Source organism: Telmatherina bonti, assembly GCF_933228915.1.
Source record: "Telmatherina bonti genome assembly, chromosome: 14".
NCBI classification, from domain to species: Eukaryota; Metazoa; Chordata; class Actinopteri; order Atheriniformes; family Telmatherinidae; genus Telmatherina; species Telmatherina bonti.
The window spans coordinates 29344600-29366855 of NC_136612.1; the positions used below are offsets into that span (position 1 = coordinate 29344600).

The 22256-nt window shown below is 39.9% G+C and overlaps 1 protein-coding gene across 1 annotated transcript; it reads left to right on the plus strand.

Annotated features, from left to right (window-relative positions):
- Positions 1-6313: 6313 nt before the first annotated feature.
- On the plus strand, positions 6314-15797 carry znf281a (zinc finger protein 281a; the record flags this gene model as incomplete). The annotated part of the gene is made up of 6 exons (XM_079252586.1): positions 6314-6712; positions 9678-9779; positions 10227-10353; positions 13086-13169; positions 13303-13421; positions 14208-15797. 6 exons carry the CDS (start codon positions 6314-6316, stop codon positions 15795-15797), a joined length of 2421 nt encoding a protein of 806 aa, XP_079108712.1.
- Between the last annotated feature and the right edge of the window lie 6459 nt (positions 15798-22256).

Sequence of the window (22256 nt, forward strand, 5' to 3'; positions counted from 1 at the left end):
CTGTAATGGTTCAGTGAGCAATATTCAGCTATATTTTTCATCAGCTGCTTAAAGGTGGAGTAAGTAAGATTTTCAATATTTTCAAAATAAATTAACTTAAAAAAATAACTACAATCATAATTATATAGTTTTTTTTAACGTGTAGGTTCCAGTCTGTCCATATTTGATGCGTTATTAAATTACAAGTTTAATTAATGACAAATGACAAATAGCAGTTTTTTGTTTTTTTTTACTGGTAGGCAAACATTTAAGAAGGGTCTTTGTCATTAATTAACCTTGTAATTTAATAACACATCAAATATGGACAGACTGGAACCTACATGTTTTAAAAAATACTATCTAATTATGATTGTAGTTATTTTTTTAGTTAATTTTTTTTTTTTTTTTTTAAATATTGAATATCTTACATACTCCACCTTTAAGAAAAACCTCAAAGAAATATTTCTGGTAATTGTGCTACACTTGGAATTAGTTTTGAGTTTATTTTGGTTGTATTTCTGATGCTTATATAATGTTTTCTTCCTTGGATGTCTGATTGAGCTACTCATCTTTTCTCTGACGTCACTTCTGATATATTTCAATGTCATCCATATGAAAACATGTCAAGAAAAGAATCGCATCCACTTTATATATTTATGGGATATTAAATGAACCTTCCCTGAGCTCGTGCCTTGAACATAAAGAGGAAAATCTACTTGGTGTGCTTATAGAATAGTTTTATACATAGACAGATGAAGTAAGTTTTATGTTCTTCCTCTGACAGTTCTGCATGTTTGTGCAGAAACGCAGCATTTTCTTGTTAGATAGAGTTAAGGCAGAGCAGATGGCATTCCTAATAGCCAAGCTAATAGCACTGATAGTTGTTTTCAACCCATAAAGCTTGGATAATGATCATAGCTGGTCATCAAGAAACAGTCTGCAGTGTTATAATCAAGCCGGGGTTTCTTAACAACAACGCAGCAGCCTCATTGGGGGAAAAAGATTGAATCATCAAATTAATCACTGAATGACAAAATTATTTATAGAAGTAGTTTATGAGCCTCAGTTCATCACCATCATGCAGATTTAAACGCATCAGGTATAGTATTTTCAAAGATTCACCACATATTTTGAGGCTTATGGACATGCAAACAGAAGAGGAACATCACAAAAAATGCATCCTCTGATCGGTTCTCCATTACTTCACTGCTCCTTCTCTGTGCTATCTGAATGAATTTCTTCATTAACACAGGCAATCAAGAGTGTGTGTGGGTGATGAGGTCTAACTCTGATGTGCTCTTTAGATGTATACACAGTTATTCATCCAGCAGATCAAAGAGCTTTTTTTTCTAAAAATATCTGGTATAATTTCCTGATTGGGTGGGCTGCCACACAATATTAACAATCAGCCCAAGCTATTTGATTTTTTGCACAACTTTGTTCTTTAGGCTTTGTTTTTTTTCTTTTTCTTTTTAGAGCTAATTAATTATTAGAGTATGTTGTTGCCAGTCACAATTTCAACACATTGACCACCTGTAAAGTAAGTATACTGTATGTGTTCCAGTTTGTGTTCCTTTTAAAGTTATTATATTGTCTATGGCCCTGGTTTCCCCATTTCTGCCTTTTTCACTTTGTACTGCAGAAATCTTGAGCCACATTTCATTTCTTCATGTTTTGCTTAGAATTAGAAAATTGTTCTGCAATTTATTAATTTAATTTAACAGTTTTGCAGCATTTAACTTCTTAGAAAAAATCTGATTCTTGTTTCTTTACCACCTGACATTCAGTGATGTCAAGGAAAACGTATAGGGAAAGACTGTTTGCATGCGTGGGTTCTGTCCAGGTATACATGGCTTCCTCCCGCAGTGCAAAAACAGACAGGTTAAAATCACTGCTAAGTCTAAGAATACGCAGCTTTTTTCATTCATTAATTTCATCATTTTCCACTCGCTTTCATTTTTTACTGTTTCCAAATTGAAAATATAAAAATGTGTTGATAGTATAATATAAATATAATTTAAATATTATATATATTTATATTATGTATTTTATATATAATATAAATATAAATCATCAGTGCAAGGCTGATTTTTCCTCCTTTCGCGAATTTGTTCTACTCAAGTCAGAAAGACTTTAGACCTAATCAGCACTATTGCCTTAATCAGAGCATACTCTCAGTAGAAAAATGGTAAAATAAATAAATGAATTAATTAAATCAACCATTGTCTGAAGGTTTATATGTGTGTTGTTGCTTATTTTCTTTTGGATACTTAAATCCTCTGGATTTAGTGTAGCTCTGCGAAGAAAAAACACTGGGACAGTGTATCCTATTATGAATTTAAAGTACTTTATGGTTATTAGTTGGACTGGATTAACTGTTAATTTACATGCAAAGGATTTTCATTTGTGGTTTGCAATTACATGGATACAATATGGCAAATTCACTGTTAATATGCTGCTGTCCATTGCAGGGTTAGAATTTGCATGTTCTATTTTATTTGTAACAGCTTCCAAATCGTAGGTTTACTTGTAAAATATCAGGTTGGAGACAGCTTTTTTTTTTTTCCAAGTAAAATGATGTAAAGCTAACTCTTTTAAATAGCAGGATGCAGAGGTGCTATATGGCGGGAAAAGTTAGGAAGATTCTAAGGGCCCCACGACTTAATAGGGGCCCAAACACAAAATATATAAGAAAATATATAGCAGTAATACAGCAGTAATATAAACTGATAAACCATTTATTAGGGCTGTGACGATATACTTTTGTCCAGATTTGATTCTGATTTTTTTGGGTGCTGATTCGATTTAAATTGCGACTCTTACAATGATCTTGTTGATTTTTGTAGATTAAAAACAAAATAAATGTATAAAACTTATTTTTATGCTCATTATTTTTCTTGATTTCAATGAAGAAAAACAATACAGTAGCCAGACCATCATTCTGCTGCTATAATGCCCAAGGAGACAAGTAAAAAGATCAATAAAAACAATAAAAATGACAAAAATTTTATAATTCATTATTTTTGTTAGAAAAAAAAATCTATTTTTTAAATAAAAAAATCAATTTTAAAATTGTGAGGCAGAAAAAAAAATAAAATAAAATCCCGATTTTCGATTTTTTGATTCAATTTTCCAACCCCCTACCATTTATATTAAAATAACCTAGGTAAAAATATGCACTATGATTTAACCCTTTATAGGGCACTCAAAGAAATAATCCTAACCCTAACCTAAAACTGTCCTGGTATGTCCTTCGTCTCCACCCCAACTAGTCGAGGCAGATGGCTGCCCTCCCTGAGCCGGGTTCTGCTGGAGGTTTCCTCCTGTTAAAGGGGAGTTTTTTCCTTCCCACTGTCGTCGCGTGCAGCTCAGGATGGGGGACTGGATTGAAGTCATGATTCGATGCAATCAGTTGGTTTCTATTATAGGATATGAATGAATTGGCTAGAAACTATGTGTATGTTGATTCGTGTATGTAAAGTGCCCTGTGACAACATTGTTGAATTGAATTGAATTGAATGTACCAAGACTTCCATTCTGTTGTTACATTAACAAAAAAAAAAAAAAAAGTTTCACGCTGAATATGAAAGAAAACAAAGTGATAAAAAAAAATCGTCACCTGCCCCATTAAGGGCTAAACACAGCCCTAGATCTTTATTATTCCCATGAAAAACTACTCTTTTTTTTTTATCAGCTTGAAGTAATTGAAGCAAAAACAAAATAAAAAATTGCAATAAAGTGGTGGGGTCTTTCATAGGACCCAAATGTCCTGGCGGCGCCCCTGGCAGGATCATAGACTGTATATAGAGCACATATACAGTCTATGGGCAGGATGCTGGTAGTGATCATAGACTGTATGGTAGTGCAGAAGCAGAAGAGGATCCTTTAGTCTCTGATCAGGACGCGTCCGCCTCCAGGACCCACAATGCTCCGCGCCGAGCCAAGATGGAAGAACCCAGCTGCTGCGGGAGAACAATGTTTTGGCTTTAGATATTTAAAGCGGACAGCTTCGGGGGAACTACGCGAGCCACAGTAGCGGGTCATGTTCCTGCACCGGTAGGATAAAAATAATTTTTATGAACCTTTGCAGCAGAGTTGGCGCTGTTTAGGTAAAACTCGCCGTAACGGGACAGACAACAAAGCGCGGCGGAGCAGCAGCGCTGTTACCGCTAGTTAGCTCCTAAAGTTAGCAGCCCGGGCTAGTCTGGTCCGGACCAGCATCATTGTTCACCGGAGTTGTTTGTTGTGGGTCATCATGTCTGTGTGTCTCTCCATCACTTACAGGCGATTCAGGAAATAAGCTAACAACTTAGAGAGAAAACCCATCAATAATGATCCGCTTTTCCTTTCATTATCGATCACAAACCAGCTTTCAACAGATTTCACAGTTTGCTGATTTCTCTTGTTTGAAATATGCTTTTAATTTGAAATATTCAATTTAAACTTCATTAAGTACAAAAAAAATTAGTCGTAGTCTTATGCTAATAATAAAAAAAAAAAAAAACAAAACAGGGGTGATTTTGGTGTTGTGTAGCTGTTTTTTTGGTGATATGTTTGCAGATCCATCAGCTGTTATTGCGTGGCCAGATTAATTATTTCCTGATCCCGCATCACAAAGGGCCCCGCAACACTGCTTAGCCAAATGCTTAGCCGGGTTGCTAATTTCCACCACGAACAAACGTGGAAGTTCATATAAATATACACTGAGCACCACGCTGTTTGTCTGCAGAAACACAGCATTGGAAGCTGAAGTTAAAAGAGTAAATAAAGTGTTATTCAGTGTTTAATCAACGTGATGTGTGCGCTAGCTGAGTTGCTGCTAACGCTCCATCATTTGGCAGCAGACAGACTGATGGATGGGTCGCTCATGTTGCCAAAAGATAACTGCAAAACATTTATGATCACTTCTCAATCCAACTCTGATGGAAAATAATGAAAACTGAGCTGCAAAGAGGCACCTTCCCATCCATCTGCAACATTTGTGTTCATCTTTAATATTTGTTTTAAGCTCTTCTAAATGTTGGCATTAAGCAGCTCATTGCATGAGGATACGTGCAGACAAGGATCCTGGTTATGTCCTGCCTTTATTTCTGACTAACTTGCATAAAATGTACTTTAAGGTCTGGAAAACTGTATGATATGCATACCTTGTGTAGATTTCTGCATATTCCACATGTATGTTGGTTGAGATGTGAGATTTGAAAAAAAACAAAACAACAACTAAATAACCAGGTGTGCCTTAACCCAAATTATTTTGCATAATTGCTTTAATTATTTCTAAATTTAAAAAAAAAAAACCAAACAAAATCAACGGAATCAGACACATATCAATCACTGATTTCAAGGTTTTCTCCAGTCTGAGGTTGACTGGAGCTCTTTTAAGCACATTGACTTTGTGCAGCCCCTTCATCTGATCTTGTTTAATCCCACCTGAATGGAGAATGAGCAACACAATCTGTTATTTCTCTACTGACAGACTATTGGCATAAATTTCATAAATTAATTTCCACAAAAACCAACCAATTTTCTCATATATAAGTTTGGAAAGATAGCTTATACTATAACGGTGGCATAAAAGGATCAGCAAACTATTATTAAGTTGTTAAATACAACTATTTATGTGACAGTTATCAAATTAGATTATATGATTGTGTCGATTCCAGCTGTATTCCATATCTGATCAAAATGCAGCTAAAACTTCATTTCCTTATGCTAACATGCATAACGGCACTAATTCAGCGCTATAACAGGACAAACACTCGACTTGTTTATGCAGCAGCTACACAAGTCCACAAACAGTCATACTAATGCAGTCTGTGTGCACTCTCATTGGCAGATAAGCTCATGCAAATAGGATGACTGGGTCAGACAGCTCCATCAAAAAGATTAACACACTACTTCAATCCTGTCATTGCTTGTCTGTTGTGTCTGGGTCTGCAGTGGTTGTGACCTTTTTGGATTCAAAATACCAAACATGCATACTGTAATCATCCAGCGGGAGTTTGGTGCTCTGTTTCTCCACCTTGTGTCCATGTGTTCCAGACTGTAACCCTTTGTTGACCCACAAACCATCAGTTTAATCCGACTAAGCGCCTGGTTGTGAGATCAGAGGCCGTGACACTGATTCCTGAGACCAAGCTTAACTGGCTCATAACTGTTGTCTATTGACGATTATTTGTTTGTGTGCCCACAGACTGATTGTAAGTTATAATATCTGTTTAAGTCGTGGTGCTTAAGTATTTTTGCAGTTATACACATTGCCTGCTGCCATTATGCCCCTCACGGAATAACATTGATTTCCACCCCATAGTTTTCCTGCCCACCAGCCTTCACCATGAGCATCATTCAAGACAAGCTAGGGAATGAATTCCTGCGCTCCAACGGGAGCATGGACTCTAATTTTGGAGCCGGCATGATGATGTTCAGCCATCTCCCCCCGGTGACCAGCTTCACGCGGCTCCACACGGTCATGCAGGACCTTCCACCGCAAGAAATGATCCTGAAGAAGGAGCGTGACTCTCCTGACTGCAGCATGGGTACACAGGGGGGCGGCCTGGGATGTGCTGGAGTGGCAGACTACGTTCACACCATGGGCATCAAGCAGGAGAAGCATTCGGAGCACGATTACCGCCTGCCGCTCTACCCTGGAGGTCTGGGGAAGAGCACGGAGCTGCTGGAGGTGACTGTGGGCAACAGCCACAACCTGCTGGTGCACGACCCCAACATGTCCAGTGTAAGTACCATCGATGGGAGGGCAGAATGTCACATTTTAAACAGCCATTTGATTCATGAATCTGATTGAGGGATGATTTATACAGCGAACACTGTTATGAAGTTTTTCTGAGTTGTTAAATGAGGAAAAATACTTCATTTCTAAAAAAAAAAAAAAAAAAAAAGTTATTATTATTCAAGTGATTCCAGTGCTAGTTTGGTTCTCTGAAACACTGACCTCTGGCCCACGGAAACGGTAATAAAGTTGCATGCCTCGTCGGATAGATGACCGTTTGAAACCGAGCTTCATCAGGAGTTTGCAGGTTCATCTCAATCCCTCCAGCTCAGTGTTTCTCATCCTGCAGTTGTTTTATTATCACCATTTGCCATTTATAGATCCTGCTCCAGTCATAAAATCATAGATCCTTTTTTATAAATACAGGTCAGCACACAGGATGTTCTGTGACAAAGAGCTTTCACAAAACAGACTGGCGACATTAAGACATCAGTTTGCAGGAAAAATGAGTCAAACTGTTTAAAGTCGCCCTGCTCTGCTTGTCACAATACTGAAATTTCGAACTGGTTACCAATACTAGGGATGGTCCAAGATACTATTTTTGATGCTACACAGAGGAGAAAAACACTTTTTTAAAAAACAAATTAAAGTCAGAACGCCACAAAAAACATCCCAACTTATAGGATGAAAGATATAAATAAATCTAAGAAAAGACGTTAACAGTGAGGAGTAAAGGCATTATGTTGAAACTATCACCATGCGCTGCTGTGGTCTTCTGAAACTGTTCACTGTGGAGTACAAGTACACTAAGAACCTGGCGGATAGTTAACTTCTGCTAACGGTAATGCTGGACAGCAGAAACGAAAACTTGCTCACCGCCCGATACTCCGCACATTATCCGGAGTGACGGTTTGGTCCCCCTCAGACTGACTCTGGTCCACTTCCACAGATGATGCGGTTCTCTTTGGGTTTTATTTTTCACTATTTCTACCCTGTTGCTATTTTGAAAGTGCGTCACCAGTGTAAACGCTCCACCAGGAAGCTGCTGTATGTGCAGGGCTGCCCGTGGCAGGGCCTGATGAAAATGGTTGGAAGATCGTTCTAAAAGTGACATTTGAGTATCATTACCGGTGTAGAATGATATCTAACTAGATACTACATTTTAGTGAGTACCTGAGTATCTTTTATTTGTTTTTGGACAACGCTACACCCCGCTCAGTGGTCCCTCAGAGAAATGTTTGTTGTGATTTAACTTTGCTTCTGGAAATCCAGCCTCATCCTTCAGCGGTTTCAAAGTTTTTCTCAGCGCTGACTTGTACTAAACCAGTGCCTGGTTCATATTGGGAAGGGTTAATCCTCACCAATTCAAGTCACCATGACGACATTTAGCAGGATGATTCAACTCGGCCCAACGAGGGCTGCAGTCCTGCAGCTTTTCAATGTATTCCTGCTTCAACACACCTGAACCAAATTAAATAAATCCAAAAACCAATAAAATTATGCAGGATGACTCCTTAAATGGAGTCAGGTGTGTTGTTGCAGGGATGTGTTGAAACCCTGCAGGGTTGCCGTCCTCATGGGACCAGGTGGAAAAGCCCTGGCCTACAGCCTCCTATAACCACGTTGGAAATACTGTGATCCATAAACGGATTTCCCTCCTCTACCTGTATTCTGGGGAAAGGACCTGGTCTTGTTGACTTCAGCTTAACTGCTTTTTTTTATAACAATTCTCTAGAAAAACGAGTCAGAAAAGAGAACTGTGTTGCTGACTCATTTCATTTTCTGTTCACATTAACTTGTCAGTGTTGGTTCAGTCAGCTGCACGTTGTAAGCACAAATTAATTCAGGAAAAACTTTCTTTCGTTTTAAATCTGGAGATGGGGGAGCCTGAAGCTTGTGTGAAACCAGTTATGGAGCCATAAATCTCTCGACAGCTTAAAATGCAAAATAGCTTCTCTTTCTGGGCAGAGTGGTGATGTCATCCAGACTCGGCATGAATGCGAACGTCTCGGCGAGGACACAGCTGTCTTATTTGAGCTTGCACTTCATTTCAGGCGTCTTTTGTGCTCATTCAAATAGAAATATACACATCCACACTCTCCTAACAATAGTAGGCCATCAGAGGTCAGCAGGCCGGAATTTTAATCAGGTTCAATTATTATTGTCTTCATTTTGCTGCTTTTTTTCAATTTTCAGTAAATATTCTGAGTTTTAACATTTTAGACAGTTTAGTCTATAAAATGTTGCTGTTTTTATAATTTATATGACCATAATGGTACCATGTTATTACTGTTATATCAGAGTGGCAGAAGCTGCTTTTAAATGTACTAAAAGGATAAATGCTGATGAGTTTTTCAGTCATTTTTGTAAATGAAATGTGTGTTTATAAAAGCCAACAAATAGTTTCTTTTCTCGCTTTTATACCACTTCTTTAGTCTCTATGATTTATACCCCACCCCCAAGCAAAATCATCCAAGCCGTATTTGTACCCTCATTATTTTGGTTTGACTCGTTCCTGTTTATACTCTGAACGTCGGGCTGATTTTAAGAAAAACAGGTGCCGCCACATTTGTGCTGTCAGTCTCCGTCTGTCCGCGAGAGGACCTACGTGCAGACTGCAAGAAGATGGAGGGAACATTTCTCTTCTTCTCTTGTCTGAATTAAAGTTTACTAATAGCTAATAACGTTTAAATGTGGAGTTCTCTTTGAGGTGTGCACGCTGCGTCTCCATGAAAGGCCCATAAATTCTCTGTCCTGTTACACCGCCCACAAGAACCGTGTCTTTCACAATGAGCCGCTCGCACACAGGCCGTACACATTGTTTAAGTGTTTTGTTTGTTTGCATGAGTAGCAAACGTGGACTTGTTTTCATGATGGTTTAATACTGGAGACCCTTAACCTTAAATCAAGTGATTTTCTTGTCAAGGCTCGCTCTCACGGCCCTCTGCCGCTTCCTTTGTCATCCACGCAGCTGCCAAGTCCGTTAGAAAAGGAGGCCGCTGGGAGGAAAGGTCGGAGGTCAAACACTGACGGACAGGAGGGTAAACCAAGAAAGAAAAGGAGTGAGGCAAAGGTTTGTTTTGTATTTATCTATTTGTGAATCCAGTCCTGTTTTATTTGGTCCTCTATTCACTCAGTTATGTCTGTGGTTGCATACAGACTGAAATAAACGTGTTGCCACGTTGTAAATGTTTAAACAAACAAATGAAAGTATTTTACAGGATATGTAATAGATGGACTCGAGCTGAGAAAATTACATGAAGGTGCAGAACTGCTGTAGATTAATTTATTTTTAATAACGATCCGTACATGTTTAAAGACTTGTGATTTGTCTTTTCTCACCGGTAGCTTCACATGTTGCTCACTGACAAAATAACAGACTTGTGCTGGTAGGAAAAAGAATGCGGAGCGTGTGGGAAAGCAGGAAGTTTTCTATCATGAATCTGTGCGACATTTATATTTAAAGCCTAGTTGACTCAGAGCATTGAGCCACTCGGACCTCTCTCATGTTTCTCTGCAGCAATCGATGATGCTGGATGCAGATGGAGGCAGTCTGTCTCCAGGAGCCAAGCCTCACATCTGTGAACACTGTGCTGCATCCTTCAGAAGCTCCTACCACCTTCGCAGACATGTTCTAATTCACACAGGTATGAAAGCCAACACTGACTCCACAGTGTGTTCACCGGTTTAGGTTTATTCTGACCGATCAGTGCAGATGGGATGATGTTGAAGGGGTCTGACAACACTTCTCTACTGTGATGTTGATGGATGAAATATTATGATGATTCTAGTGTGTAAAATAAATCATTCACTGCAATATATTTTGGTTGCGTTGTAGTGTTTGCGGTGTCCGTCTTGAGCTCCTATGTTGAAGTACAGAATTAAATTTATTTTCATTGCTGGCTGTGATCATTGGGATCAAGTTGCCCGATTGCTTTTTAATAACCGGGTTTATGCTCTCTATCGACTTTATGATTGGAAGTTTGGGCCAAAATGACCGTAAAAACTTAGCATTCAGGGTAGTTTCCTTTTGTTTTCTTTCAGCCTTCATGCATTGTAGCGCTGTAATTTTGCAAATGGCGACACCTGCTGTTCATGACAAAGATTGCACCAAATCCAGCATGCACGATTCTAAAACATAAGATTTGCTTGCATTTCTATATGAAACGTTACTAGTAATCAGCTCTGATTATCTGTTGTCTGTTGAAAGACACAACTTAAGTGTAAGTATTTCAGGCTGATGAGCTCTGATACAGTCGATTGTTCTGTTTTATCATGATCTGTGTGTTTCCAAGGGAAATCCAGTGTTGTGGGTAATTTATTTGTGTGTTCAGAATGATGTGGTGGGGATGGGTGTGTTTGGGGAGAAAACAAATTGAGAATTTGCTTCTTCGTCAAAGATTGATGCATGGGTGGAGAATTAATTTCAAGTAGCTTACAAGTGAAAATTATCACACCAGCAACAACTCATAAACAGAAAGCATCATCAGAGTCTTCACAAAACATCCAGCAGCCTGCAGTTAAATAGGAGTGTGAAAGAGTAAAACCTATAAACCAACTATGCAGGAGCATCTACACAGATATATTGACCAACGAGCCCTCAGAGGGATGTTAGATGACTTTAAACTGAAATTTCTGTTTCCAGTGATGATTAAATTACCTTTAAAATCAACTGGAAAAACACAGAAAATGCACAAATCAAACCCATTTAAACACTGTGTTCTCACTGATTTGTTTATTCATTCATTTTTAAGGTTTAAATACAAATAAAAGATATCTCTCTTTTTCCTGGGAAAATGATTGAAGCCCCCTCTTTATCCCTTCATCTTTTATCCTTTTGCAACTTTCTAGTTTGATTTTTCTCAATTCCAGTCTGTAATTTAATTATTGAATTGATGAGGAATTATTATTATAATTATTATTACTATTGTTAATATTAATATTATGATTATTATTATTTTCTTCCTTAGTATGTATATGTATGTGTATGTACATATGTATGTATAGGTATGTACATATATTTTCTTTTCTTATTTTTTTTCATTTGTTCGAAATAAACTAACTAAGTAACTAAGCACCTCTTGCCTGCATAATTAGATGTTTCTTTACTTGAACACACCTGGTTGCAATGAACGGCTCATTAATGTGCTTGCAAAGAATTTGATGAGGCCTGTTAATCTGAATCCGGTGTGTTGGAGTGGAAACATCTAAAACCTGCAGGGTTGTGGTAGCAGAGGACCAGAACAGTAAAGTATTGTTGTAGTTTTATCATCTACCTGCTGACCTTTTTATAGCAGGAATGGGCAACGCCGGTCTTCCACTTACTGCAGGTTTTAGATGTTTCCTGTTGAGCAGCACTTGATTGGAATTAATGACTGAGCAGAATTTGATAAGCGGACTGGCTTCATATGAATCATGTGTGTTAGAGCTGGAAAATACTTCAAACCTCCAGCTCCGCAGAACTTCTTTGTATTCTTGTTTTATAGATTATAAAAGTAAAGGCGCATGAACAAGACCCTTGGTTACATAAACAAAGGTCGCACATGTGACGTCATGGCATTTTCAGTCGCAGACGGTCACGTTTAAAAACCCAAAACTCCCGGTTACGTGTGTCAACATGCAGACGTGCAAATGGAGTAAATCTTCATTTTGGTCGGAGGTTTTTAAAACCATCGTTTTGAATGCATAAATCTGCATTTTGGTGTGGATGACAGGCCAAATCGGAGAACAATATCTTTGTTTTGTGAGATACCTGCTACGTGTGGACAAGGCCTGAGTCACAGGACTAAAGTCACACTCTCTGCCATTAATTCCTGTTTCTCTGCTTCACTGATGTGCTGTAAGTGAGATTTTTTTTTTTTGTATAATTTAAATAGTTTGTCTACCAAAGCTGTTTCCTTTGTTTTACTTTCTTTAAACATCTTGCTCAAAGTTTTGACGTCTCTGGTGTGTATCCACAACGTGACATTGTGCTGACACAGTTCAGTGATTGAGAAAATTGAGTTTAAGAGGGAATATGAGTCAGAGGTCACACACTGTTAAACACAGTGGCCACTCTGTTTAGCCCTTTTTATTTTCTGTCCCTTCTTTTGTCCAGCTTCTTGACAAATTTTTAACTTAACACATATTATTTAGGAATATTTTGTTAGCTGTGGCCTGTTTCCCTACAGGCAACTATATGACAGCCAAAGATTTACTGAGAGATGAACACAGTGACATGACAGGCTGAAAAATGCACTGTAATACGTTAGAAAACATAACCATCACTGCCGTGTGATGAAGTGTGTGTTTGGGTCTCAACTGAGCTGAGTCAGCACCTTTCTCATCCACAGATGGATACAACACAAACAACTCAACACGCCCTTTTCCTTTATTCCAGGTGAAAGACCCTTCAGGTGCAGTCAGTGCAACATGAGCTTCATTCAGAAGTACCTTCTTCAGCGGCATGAGAAAATCCACAGTGGTGAGTAATTAACAGTGACTTTTCGTCTGACCCAAGGGCCCCGGTGCCATCTGTTCATCATTGTGTGTGTGTTTTTTTTTTTCAATGCCGCAGAGGGTGATTAACCTAGAGTTGTGCTGTCCTTGTTTGACAGGAGAGAAGCCATTCAGCTGTGACCAGTGTAACATGCGATTCATTCAGAAGTACCACATGGAGAGGCACAAGAGGACGCACAGCGGAGAAAAACCGTACCGATGCGAGACCTGCCAACAGGTTTGTTAACCCGTTAAATCCTCGTCTCTGCTGGGATTCGTCCATAGACTGTATATAAAAAGATGGACATAGCCTCCGTGACATCACCTATAGGTTTCTGAAGAGCTGAATTGAAACTCTGTGGGCGGTTCCTACAATCGCCATCTTGGCAGAGGCACGAGTGTCATCTCACCAGGAAAAATACAAATATTGGCAAAGAGGTGGAGCTGAGAGGGGGGCTGTGAGCGTCATGGTGGATGATTGACATCAAGCGAACTCTGACCTTTTTGTAGCTAAGAGCTAACTGAGCTAACCTGGAGATAACAGGAGCTAAACAGCTAACGAAGGTAAGCGGGCTAAAGCTGAGTCACGTTGTTAACCGGCTAAAAACCGCGGTTGTTCTACGTTCTTCTTACTTGAAGCAGGAAATCGAGCACCTGTCAATCAAAAGGACACTCCCCTAAATATGCAGAACTTCAATATTAAATTACTTTTAAACAGGCGAGTTCAAACCCCCCCACAGTTGTCATGAAGGTAAACCTGACCTATTAAACTGAAAATAGATTTTTAAACCAGGCTGTAAACATGTTTTTCTGCTGTGAAGTTGGCCTTTTTAACATGGGAGTCTATGGAGATTCACTCTGTTTTGCAGCCCCTAGTGGATGAAGGAGGAACTGCGGTTTTATCCACTTCCGCATAGGCTTCACTTTTAAGCGCCAGAGGCTACGTCCATCTTTCTTATATGGTCTATGGATTCGTCGCGCTGCAAAATTACTTATTGCAACATGTGGTGTTTGTGTTCTGCAGTATTTTTCTAGGACGGATCGACTTCTTAAGCACAAGCGAACCTGTGGAGAAGCCATAAAGAAGGGGCTGGATCCCAGGATGATGGACCTGGGTTGTGTGGACATGGGACAAGGCAGCTATGGAATAACTCAGGGAAACACTGGGAGCTGTGGTAGGAAGAGGGGAAGGTCTAAAAATTCTGCCGAGGGAGGGGAGCGTAAGAAGAAGAAGGGAGACGCGGGAGTAGCGAGAGAGCAACACATGCATGGAGCTGTGTCTGGAGGCTACAGCATCCTTGAATACTCTGTGGAGAGTCAGGCGGTGTCTTCTTCTACTGAGGCGGGGCCGAGCACGCAGCACGGCCACCACAGCCGGGCTCCAAAGATGGCATTCAAGAAGGCCAGTCGTAAGAGCCTGGACAAAGCTGCTTTGGCCAAATCCGGATCGCTGGAGCAGGGTGGGGGCATGGACACCCTCGGCCTCATGCAGGGTAATGAGGCTAAAGTGGGTCCAACCAGCAGTAACTATGACGACGCCATGCAGTTCATAAAGAAGAGGCGTTACCTTCAGGCAGCAAACAATGCAAGCCCCTCGGGGCCCGCGGTGGCTGGGGGGGCCAGCAGTGAGTACGACGTCAGTGTGCACCTGTCTTCCCACCCCCCTGCCATTCAGGGGGGAGTCTCCACTGTGCTGGAAAACGATGCTGCTCTTAGTCTCGATAAGTCGGGGATCCCCGATGAGGTGCTGCAGAGCCTCCTAGACCACTACACACAGAAACCCGACGGCTCACACCACGACGTTCATTTTGACATCAGCGACCAGCACGTGGAGTTGAACGCCCCCACGGCGGACGAAGCCGACATCGGTCACGGCGCCGACGCCTCCAGCCCGTCTGGTGACAAGACTGTAATGATGCACGAATACTCCCGCTTCCTGCTTCAGGCCTTGGAGCGCACCAGCCAGAGTGCCGGCTTCCCTCTGGGCCCCGGACCTCCATCAGGACCCTTCACCAGTTCCCACCCAGGGAACCCCCTCTTCGCCGACAAGAACATCTACACTACGTCCCCGCTGGAGTGCGGGTTCAGCCAGTCGATGGCCTCGCCTTCGCTGCCCGCGTCTGTGCCAAAGTCTCACTTTGCGATGCTGACAGGCTCCTCGCCACAGCACAGCTTCCACCTGAGCAGCCTGGAGGCCTCCACACACCAGCAGCTCACCCCCTCTCAGGAGCTCACCGAGCAGTTGGAGAAGCAGCACTCCTCCACCCCCCCCTCATCGTTCCAGATCAGCCCGTCTGACCTGAGCTGCCAGAAAGACCATCCGCCGGTCAAGAACGGGATGGTGGTGGTCTTCCCCCTGGTTCTGTCCCAAGATCTGGGCTCTTTGGACTCCTCCAAGCCTTCCTACCAGATAGAAAACTTTGCCCAGGCCTTTGGCTCCCAGTTTAAGTCTGACGGCCACGATTTGTCTTACGGCGCAGACTCTAGTGGGGAAGTGGATCACAGGATACGAACGCCCGTGTCTGAATTCTCAGGGTATAGTAGTTTGTTATCTGATGTCAACGAGCCAGTAAGTACAGGTTCCAAAACACCAACAAGCCAAAGCTACAGATGAGAGCCTGGGAGGGAGAGAAATCTGTCCTTCTTCTTTTTATTTTATTTTTTTTAGTGCTCCTATTTTATTATGATTATTATTATTTTTTTAAGTGACATCTATATTTTAATTATACCGATCCTCTGTCTTTGTGCCCACTCCTCTCTGCAATAAGCCTGCAAGGCATCTTGCAAATGCAATTTAAAAAAAAAAAAAAAATGTTATTTTTAAGTTAAATATGTATGTTACTGTTATTTCTTGTCTTATTAATGACATTAGGTCTGGTCATGAATTAGAAAATGAAAATCCAGTTTGAGTGACTGCAGAGAAGTGCAGGATATATTTATCTTTCCGTGACACTGAGGTGGTTGAGCAAGCCAACTTTACAAGTTTAGAAGGAAAAGAACAAACCTGGCAGGAACGTGCCCAGAACTGAAATGACAAACAGGAAATGGAAAGAAAAAATAAAAAGTTGTCTGTTACAGGTATTACTCAGGAAAAAGTGAGGAAGGAGAAGCTTATGGGGGCGGTGAGCACTCTTCTCAGAAGTGTAAGTTTGCGACTTCAAAGAGGATTTTTTTCTTACGTTTTCTTACTGGTTGAATGAGTGTGACACAAACGGACTGCTGCCAGCTCCTCTGAACACTGAAAACACTTTCTACTCGGCTATATAGAGATTATGGTACTGTCATGTCAATGTGAAACTCATGTTTTCTTCAGTAAGGGCCATAGATATGAATATCTATATATATTTATAAGAATATATATTATGTAAAGTAACAGTTTTAATCATGGGAATCTCCCAGTTGAAGTTGAATGAAAGGAGAGCTGGTTCAGAGGTGAGGTGTCTGATTTTAGTATTTTTGGAGAACAGAAGCGATGGTCAGGCTTTTCTTCGGCCAATAGAGGCTGCTGTTGGACAGCAGTGGAACGGCCTCCCCCCCCTGCCCCCATTCTCCCGTTCTCATCCTCCAATTATTTATCTTTATCAGAACGAGTCCGATGAGCACTTTGAGCCACTTTCTTACCTGGTGTAAAGTACGCTGTCAGATTACGCTCAAACACCAGGAATGAAATGACTTTTTTTATGTGACAGTTGCTGTTGGGGCAGATACGGACAGAGCATCTGGGGTTGAGCTGATTGTGGGGAGGGGGCGGGGGGTTGCCTTTTGCTGGGTTGCATGGCTTATACATGACAAAAGAAAAGGGGGGGGGGGGGGTATGAAATGTTTCTTTCTCCTTGCTTTTAGGGAAGGATTAGCTTGAGAGGGTGGGCTTTTTTTTTTTTTTTTTTTTTTTTTTTAAGATACACTGATATTTAATCGGGATAATGTAAATGTAATTCAAACCACTAGTTTTAGTTGCCTTGGTATCCGAATTAGCAGTTTTGCTTTGTTATTGACTTGGAGGACAAAACGCATTAATGATCAAGCATTTGTGCAGATGTTTGTACACACTGTCCTGTTAGAAAACACGGTGCCTATTCCTCCACAGAACAGGTGCAAGACATCGTCTAGTACATGTTAGTGACTTCTTGCTGAGTTTCAAATGTCTTTTTTTCTTTTTTTTCTTTTTTTTCTTTTTTTTGTTAAAGACGACAATAGCGCTGTCTTCCATAGCAACAACTGGCCTTGAGTGCTGGAAATGATCTTTCTGCTGCTCTGAGTCTTTGAGCCCCTTTGTGCCCCGATGACCCGTTAGAAGCAATCATTAAACATGGCAGAGTGAATGCAATGCTGTCATATCAAGAGTAATATGTCGCCATGTTGAGGTGTTTGATAATTCGCCTCACATATACCTCATATCACTGTAAACCAGGGACAAAGGTGTGAAGGTTTGTATGAAGCAGGTATGCTGTTTTCTGTAAGATGTCACGTTTCTGTACGGCTATATTTAACTGTTTGTACACGACTCAAAAGGTTTCTGTCCGTCTCATGGCAACCAGTGTTCAGTCTCTTTCCCTTCGTGTATTCTCTTATTGTTTACAAATACTGTATGAAACACTACATCTGATTTCATCCTTTACCAGCTGTACTAATTAGATTTTACCATCTGGTTCCCCTCTTTTTCTTTTTTTAAACGTTTTTTTTTTAATCGCCAAATTTTGTAGTTGACATTGTTGATTTCTTTGTTCTTTGAACTTCTTGTGACATGTTTCACAGTCTGTCCAATGAATTGAAAAGTGACCGAATGGGGACAAAACAAATAAAAACTGCTGTTACCTTGAAGTCCTTCGCCTCTGTCGGTGTTGTTGGTGATCAGAGGAACATAAGAGGCTTACTGAAAGCTTATAGCGACTGTTTTTACAGCCTCCACTAGATGGTAGGGAGATCCTCTAAGAGGTCTGATGAAGCCTTTTTGGACTCTTTTAGTCACTTAGCTGTGAACATGTTCTAGTTGCTGCATTTTATGTATTTATTCTAGAGAAAAACATGGGAATGAAGATGATTCTGATCCGTTTTGCTGATTATGTTCATTTAATTGCAGATTTTTCTGCAACTTGTGTCCCTGCTTAGCAGGTTTTATTCTGATTTTATTGTAGAAATGTGTAATAATTGCTGATATCTAGGGGTCAGGTTGAAGATGGCGATTAACCAAGTGCTAGTTTGCAGTGATTTCCATCTCTGTGTTTTAATTGGACTCATTCTGAATATACCCCACATCTTCATATTTTAGCTTTCATCAGGTAGTTTCAGGCCAGGTCGCTTCTCCAACACACGTATCCTCCGTTCCTTTACATTCATACCTTCAAACTTTACACCAAGCTAGACCTATCTTGGTTTCTGTGTATTTTATGTCAGTTTTGTGTAGACGGGATCAGTGCACTACTACAAACAGTTATATAATCTCACTTTCATTTAGATCTCTGTTACATGAGTAGTTTTAAGAGAGAAGACACGTAAAACAGGCCGTTTATAGAAAGTGTTGGACCGCTTTGACGTACAGACTCATTTTATTTAGCTGCACAACAGGATTAAAAGGAATGCTGCCATTTTTTCTCCTCTTCGTTTTTTTTTTTTTTTTTTTTTTTAACAGGAGATTTAATGAACTGAATGTTTCACAGTCCCTTTTTTAAAATCACAAGACACCTAATAAAACGCTGACCTGAGAGCTGGTGTTCCAGGATGCAGCGCAAACACTGACAAGAACTTTATCTCCAAATGGTTTTTCCCCTGTTTGTTAAAGAATTTAATGCTTCTTGGACTGCAGCTCAGTTACGAGCACAAGGCTTCACGGTAATTTCATTTTAGAAGGCCTCATGTTTTTTTGTTTTTTTCCCCCACTTTCATTGATTCAAAAGTTGTTTATTCTAAACAAGTTGCAGTTCTTTTCCTGATCCATCACTTTTTTTAAATCACTTTTCCAAACTAGTATCAACTCTTTTATATCTGTATTTTGTCTGAAATAAGAACTGACTACTTTGTAAATTCAAGAGGAATGAGTTATGTTTATGACAGCCAACCTGTCATTGATTAGCTCATAAAGTTTGTTTTTCACATGTCTGTGATGTGACAAATGTGAGGAATTAAACCACTTCCTCGAACTGAAAAGAGAACTCTGCAGCTTTTCTGCAGAATAAACCCCATCCCGTGGCTCATGTTAAAAGCTTTACTGTCTCTCTTCTAATTAATACACACCTGAAACCTGCAGAAAAGCACTCCTCTTTAATAAATGACTCTTTTCTATTTTAGCACGATGACTATTAGACCAAAGTTCCTGCTCTGTTGATCTCTTAGGAAATATTAGGCTGTAAAAGTTTAATGTGTGACCATGAGGAATTTGACGTCATTTTGTTGAGTGACAAAGGAGTTGACTTGCTTTTATAAGAACTGCTTTTGGCAGAAAGCAGCACAACAGATGCTGAGTTAAACCTGCGTGTGAGCTTTGTGTTTGTGTGTGTGTGTGTATGTGTGTGTGTGTGCGCGCTTTGTTGACTCTTGCTGCTCCCAGAGGGTGCAGGTCTGTTGTCAGGGTGGATGAGAGAGTGACGTGAATGATGTTCTTATCTTTAGAGCCAGTAAATGACCACATATTGAGTGTACACAGGGAAATAGCAAATAGAAAAAACAGCTGTGAAGGGAAGGGGTGAGCTTTGAGGGTGTTGTAATATGAGTCATAGGCAAAGATGTATTTGGTAAAGAATGCAAATGAATCTTTTTTTTAGACTGCAGTATGACTCCAGAGTTGACAATGTCCATCTCTTTGTTGGGCCGCATTGCTTTTTATTCGAGCTGAAGTATTTAGACTTATTTCTAGAGCTCAGACAATGACTTATAACGACTTTGCTGTTCGTTGTGTTGCTTTGCTTTGAGGAAAAACTATAATGTCCCTTAAATGTCAGTATCATTTGGAAATAATCTTATAACCCTTCCCAGACTGACAGCAGCAACAATTACGTCTCCAATGTCATTTCTGATGTCTTTCCTCCTTGACATTGTGTGAAAAGACCGTGAACTTTATATAAGTTGAATGCTGTGCTGCTTACCCGGTCCAAAAGTGAAGAGAAAGAAGAAGCAGCTGGTGAGAAGAGTTATAAGAAAATTTCCAAATAATTCAGAGCCCAACAGTCTAGCTTCTTTCTTCCCCCAACACTATTCGTACCTCTGTAGCTTCTATTTCCATTCTATTATTCACCTTTTACATTTCCTACCAAACATGTGGTGTTCCACAAAGTTATGTCCTGGGTCCTTTTACCATTTTTCTTTCGTCATTCTATTCGAACACATTTCCCAGTCTTTTTATGTTTCGAAATTGATAACATTTAGTTTAGGGGTGCCTAGAGCAGTCCTGGTGGAGGACACAATCCTGCAGGTTTTCCATGTATCTCCAACACACCTGACTCAAACTAATCAGTCATTATGCAGAACTTTATAAGCTGTTGGATCCATTTAATCGAAGTCAAGTGTGTTGGAACAGGGATACACTGAAAACCCGCAGGACAGCGGTCATCCAGGACTGACTTTGGGTCCTCCTGAATTAGTTGTATCTGTCCTTGAAGTGTCATCAGCTGGATAGGATGTCACTTTAGTCCGCTGTTTTTCCACTGAACTGACCCACTATAAGTCTGACATTTTTATTTGGCCCTTTATCAAAATGTAAAAACAGGAATTAATAAATTGCATTCACAGTATAAATGTTTTTCCAAATAATTCCAGTGCAAAAAGTATTCACCGGGGGTAACACACAAGTGCTGGATTTTATACAACAGGGTTTTGAGTTGAGTTTTTATCATAAAGTGAAGCAATACGTCTCAGAAACTCTAATAAATATATGCACAATGGTAAGGAGTTGACCCAGATTAGTGATTGTTTTTTTCTTTTAGCTGTTTTCTTGTTATAAACCCCCACTAGACTGAGACCATGATGGTAGTTTTTATGTTTTTTTACGGAGCTTTATTCTATCATCAGCCAGGCTCTTTACTAGTTTTTGTTCACCGGCCAAATCTAGCATTAAAAATTCTTCAGTGATATTTAACTCTTCTCTCTGCGTAACTCCCATTTAAAATCTCTCTCTCATCCCCGTTTCTCGCACTTACAGAACACTAGTAAACTGTTCTACCGAACTGGAAACTATTATTAATCTTTACTGTGTTTACACTGTTGTCATGCCCTATTTTCTTGAACAAATGATCTCTTTTACACCTCAGTGATACAAAAGGCTGCAACCAGGCTGTTGGCACATTATAGCCAGCAGACTCACATTGCTCCTGTTCTACACTCTTTACATGGCCTCCCAATAACTTGTAGCATCTCCATATGCCGAAGGCTGCTGATACTCTCATCTTCTCTCATCTTCCTGGAAAATACTCTGCTCCTCGCTGTTTTCCTCAAACCTGACCAAAAGTCTGGGACAGATCTTTCAGTCTGTGGAGCCACTATATCTATGTTCAGTAGACCCTTTAACTCTCTTCTTTGAAAAGACAGTTTTTTTTTGTTGAGAATATGATTGATTTTTATTTTTAAACTACCTGTTTATTTTATTGTCTTTTTATGGGCAGGTGTGACGCTTTTGTATTCATTTTTTATTTTGGAGCAGAGCTTTGAGACTCATCAGTCACTTAAACTGCCTTCACTTCAGTTTCTACTTTACACATATTTATGTCTTCAATAATCTTGTGTTGCAGAGTTAATTATTAATTATAATAATTAATTATTATCACAATAAAATACAGTTAATGTTGTTAAACCAGTTAGAAATTGGCTTTGTGGACGAGTGGTTTTGCCTGCTCTTTGGTCCCAAAAGCAATTCTTTATTTATGTTGCAGCAGAGGAATCCTTCAACAGTAGAAAATGAAAGCCTGCTAAAAGGAAAAATGTCCTTGTGAAGTTAAGACAATGGCAAACCTCATTCCCAGAATCCAGCCATGAAATTAAACACAATTGTGTCAGCACAGAAAGGTTATTTGGTTGCCGGGCTGAAAATTAACACAGTGCATTGAAATATGTTGCAATATCCACAACTATTTGCATGAGATAAGAG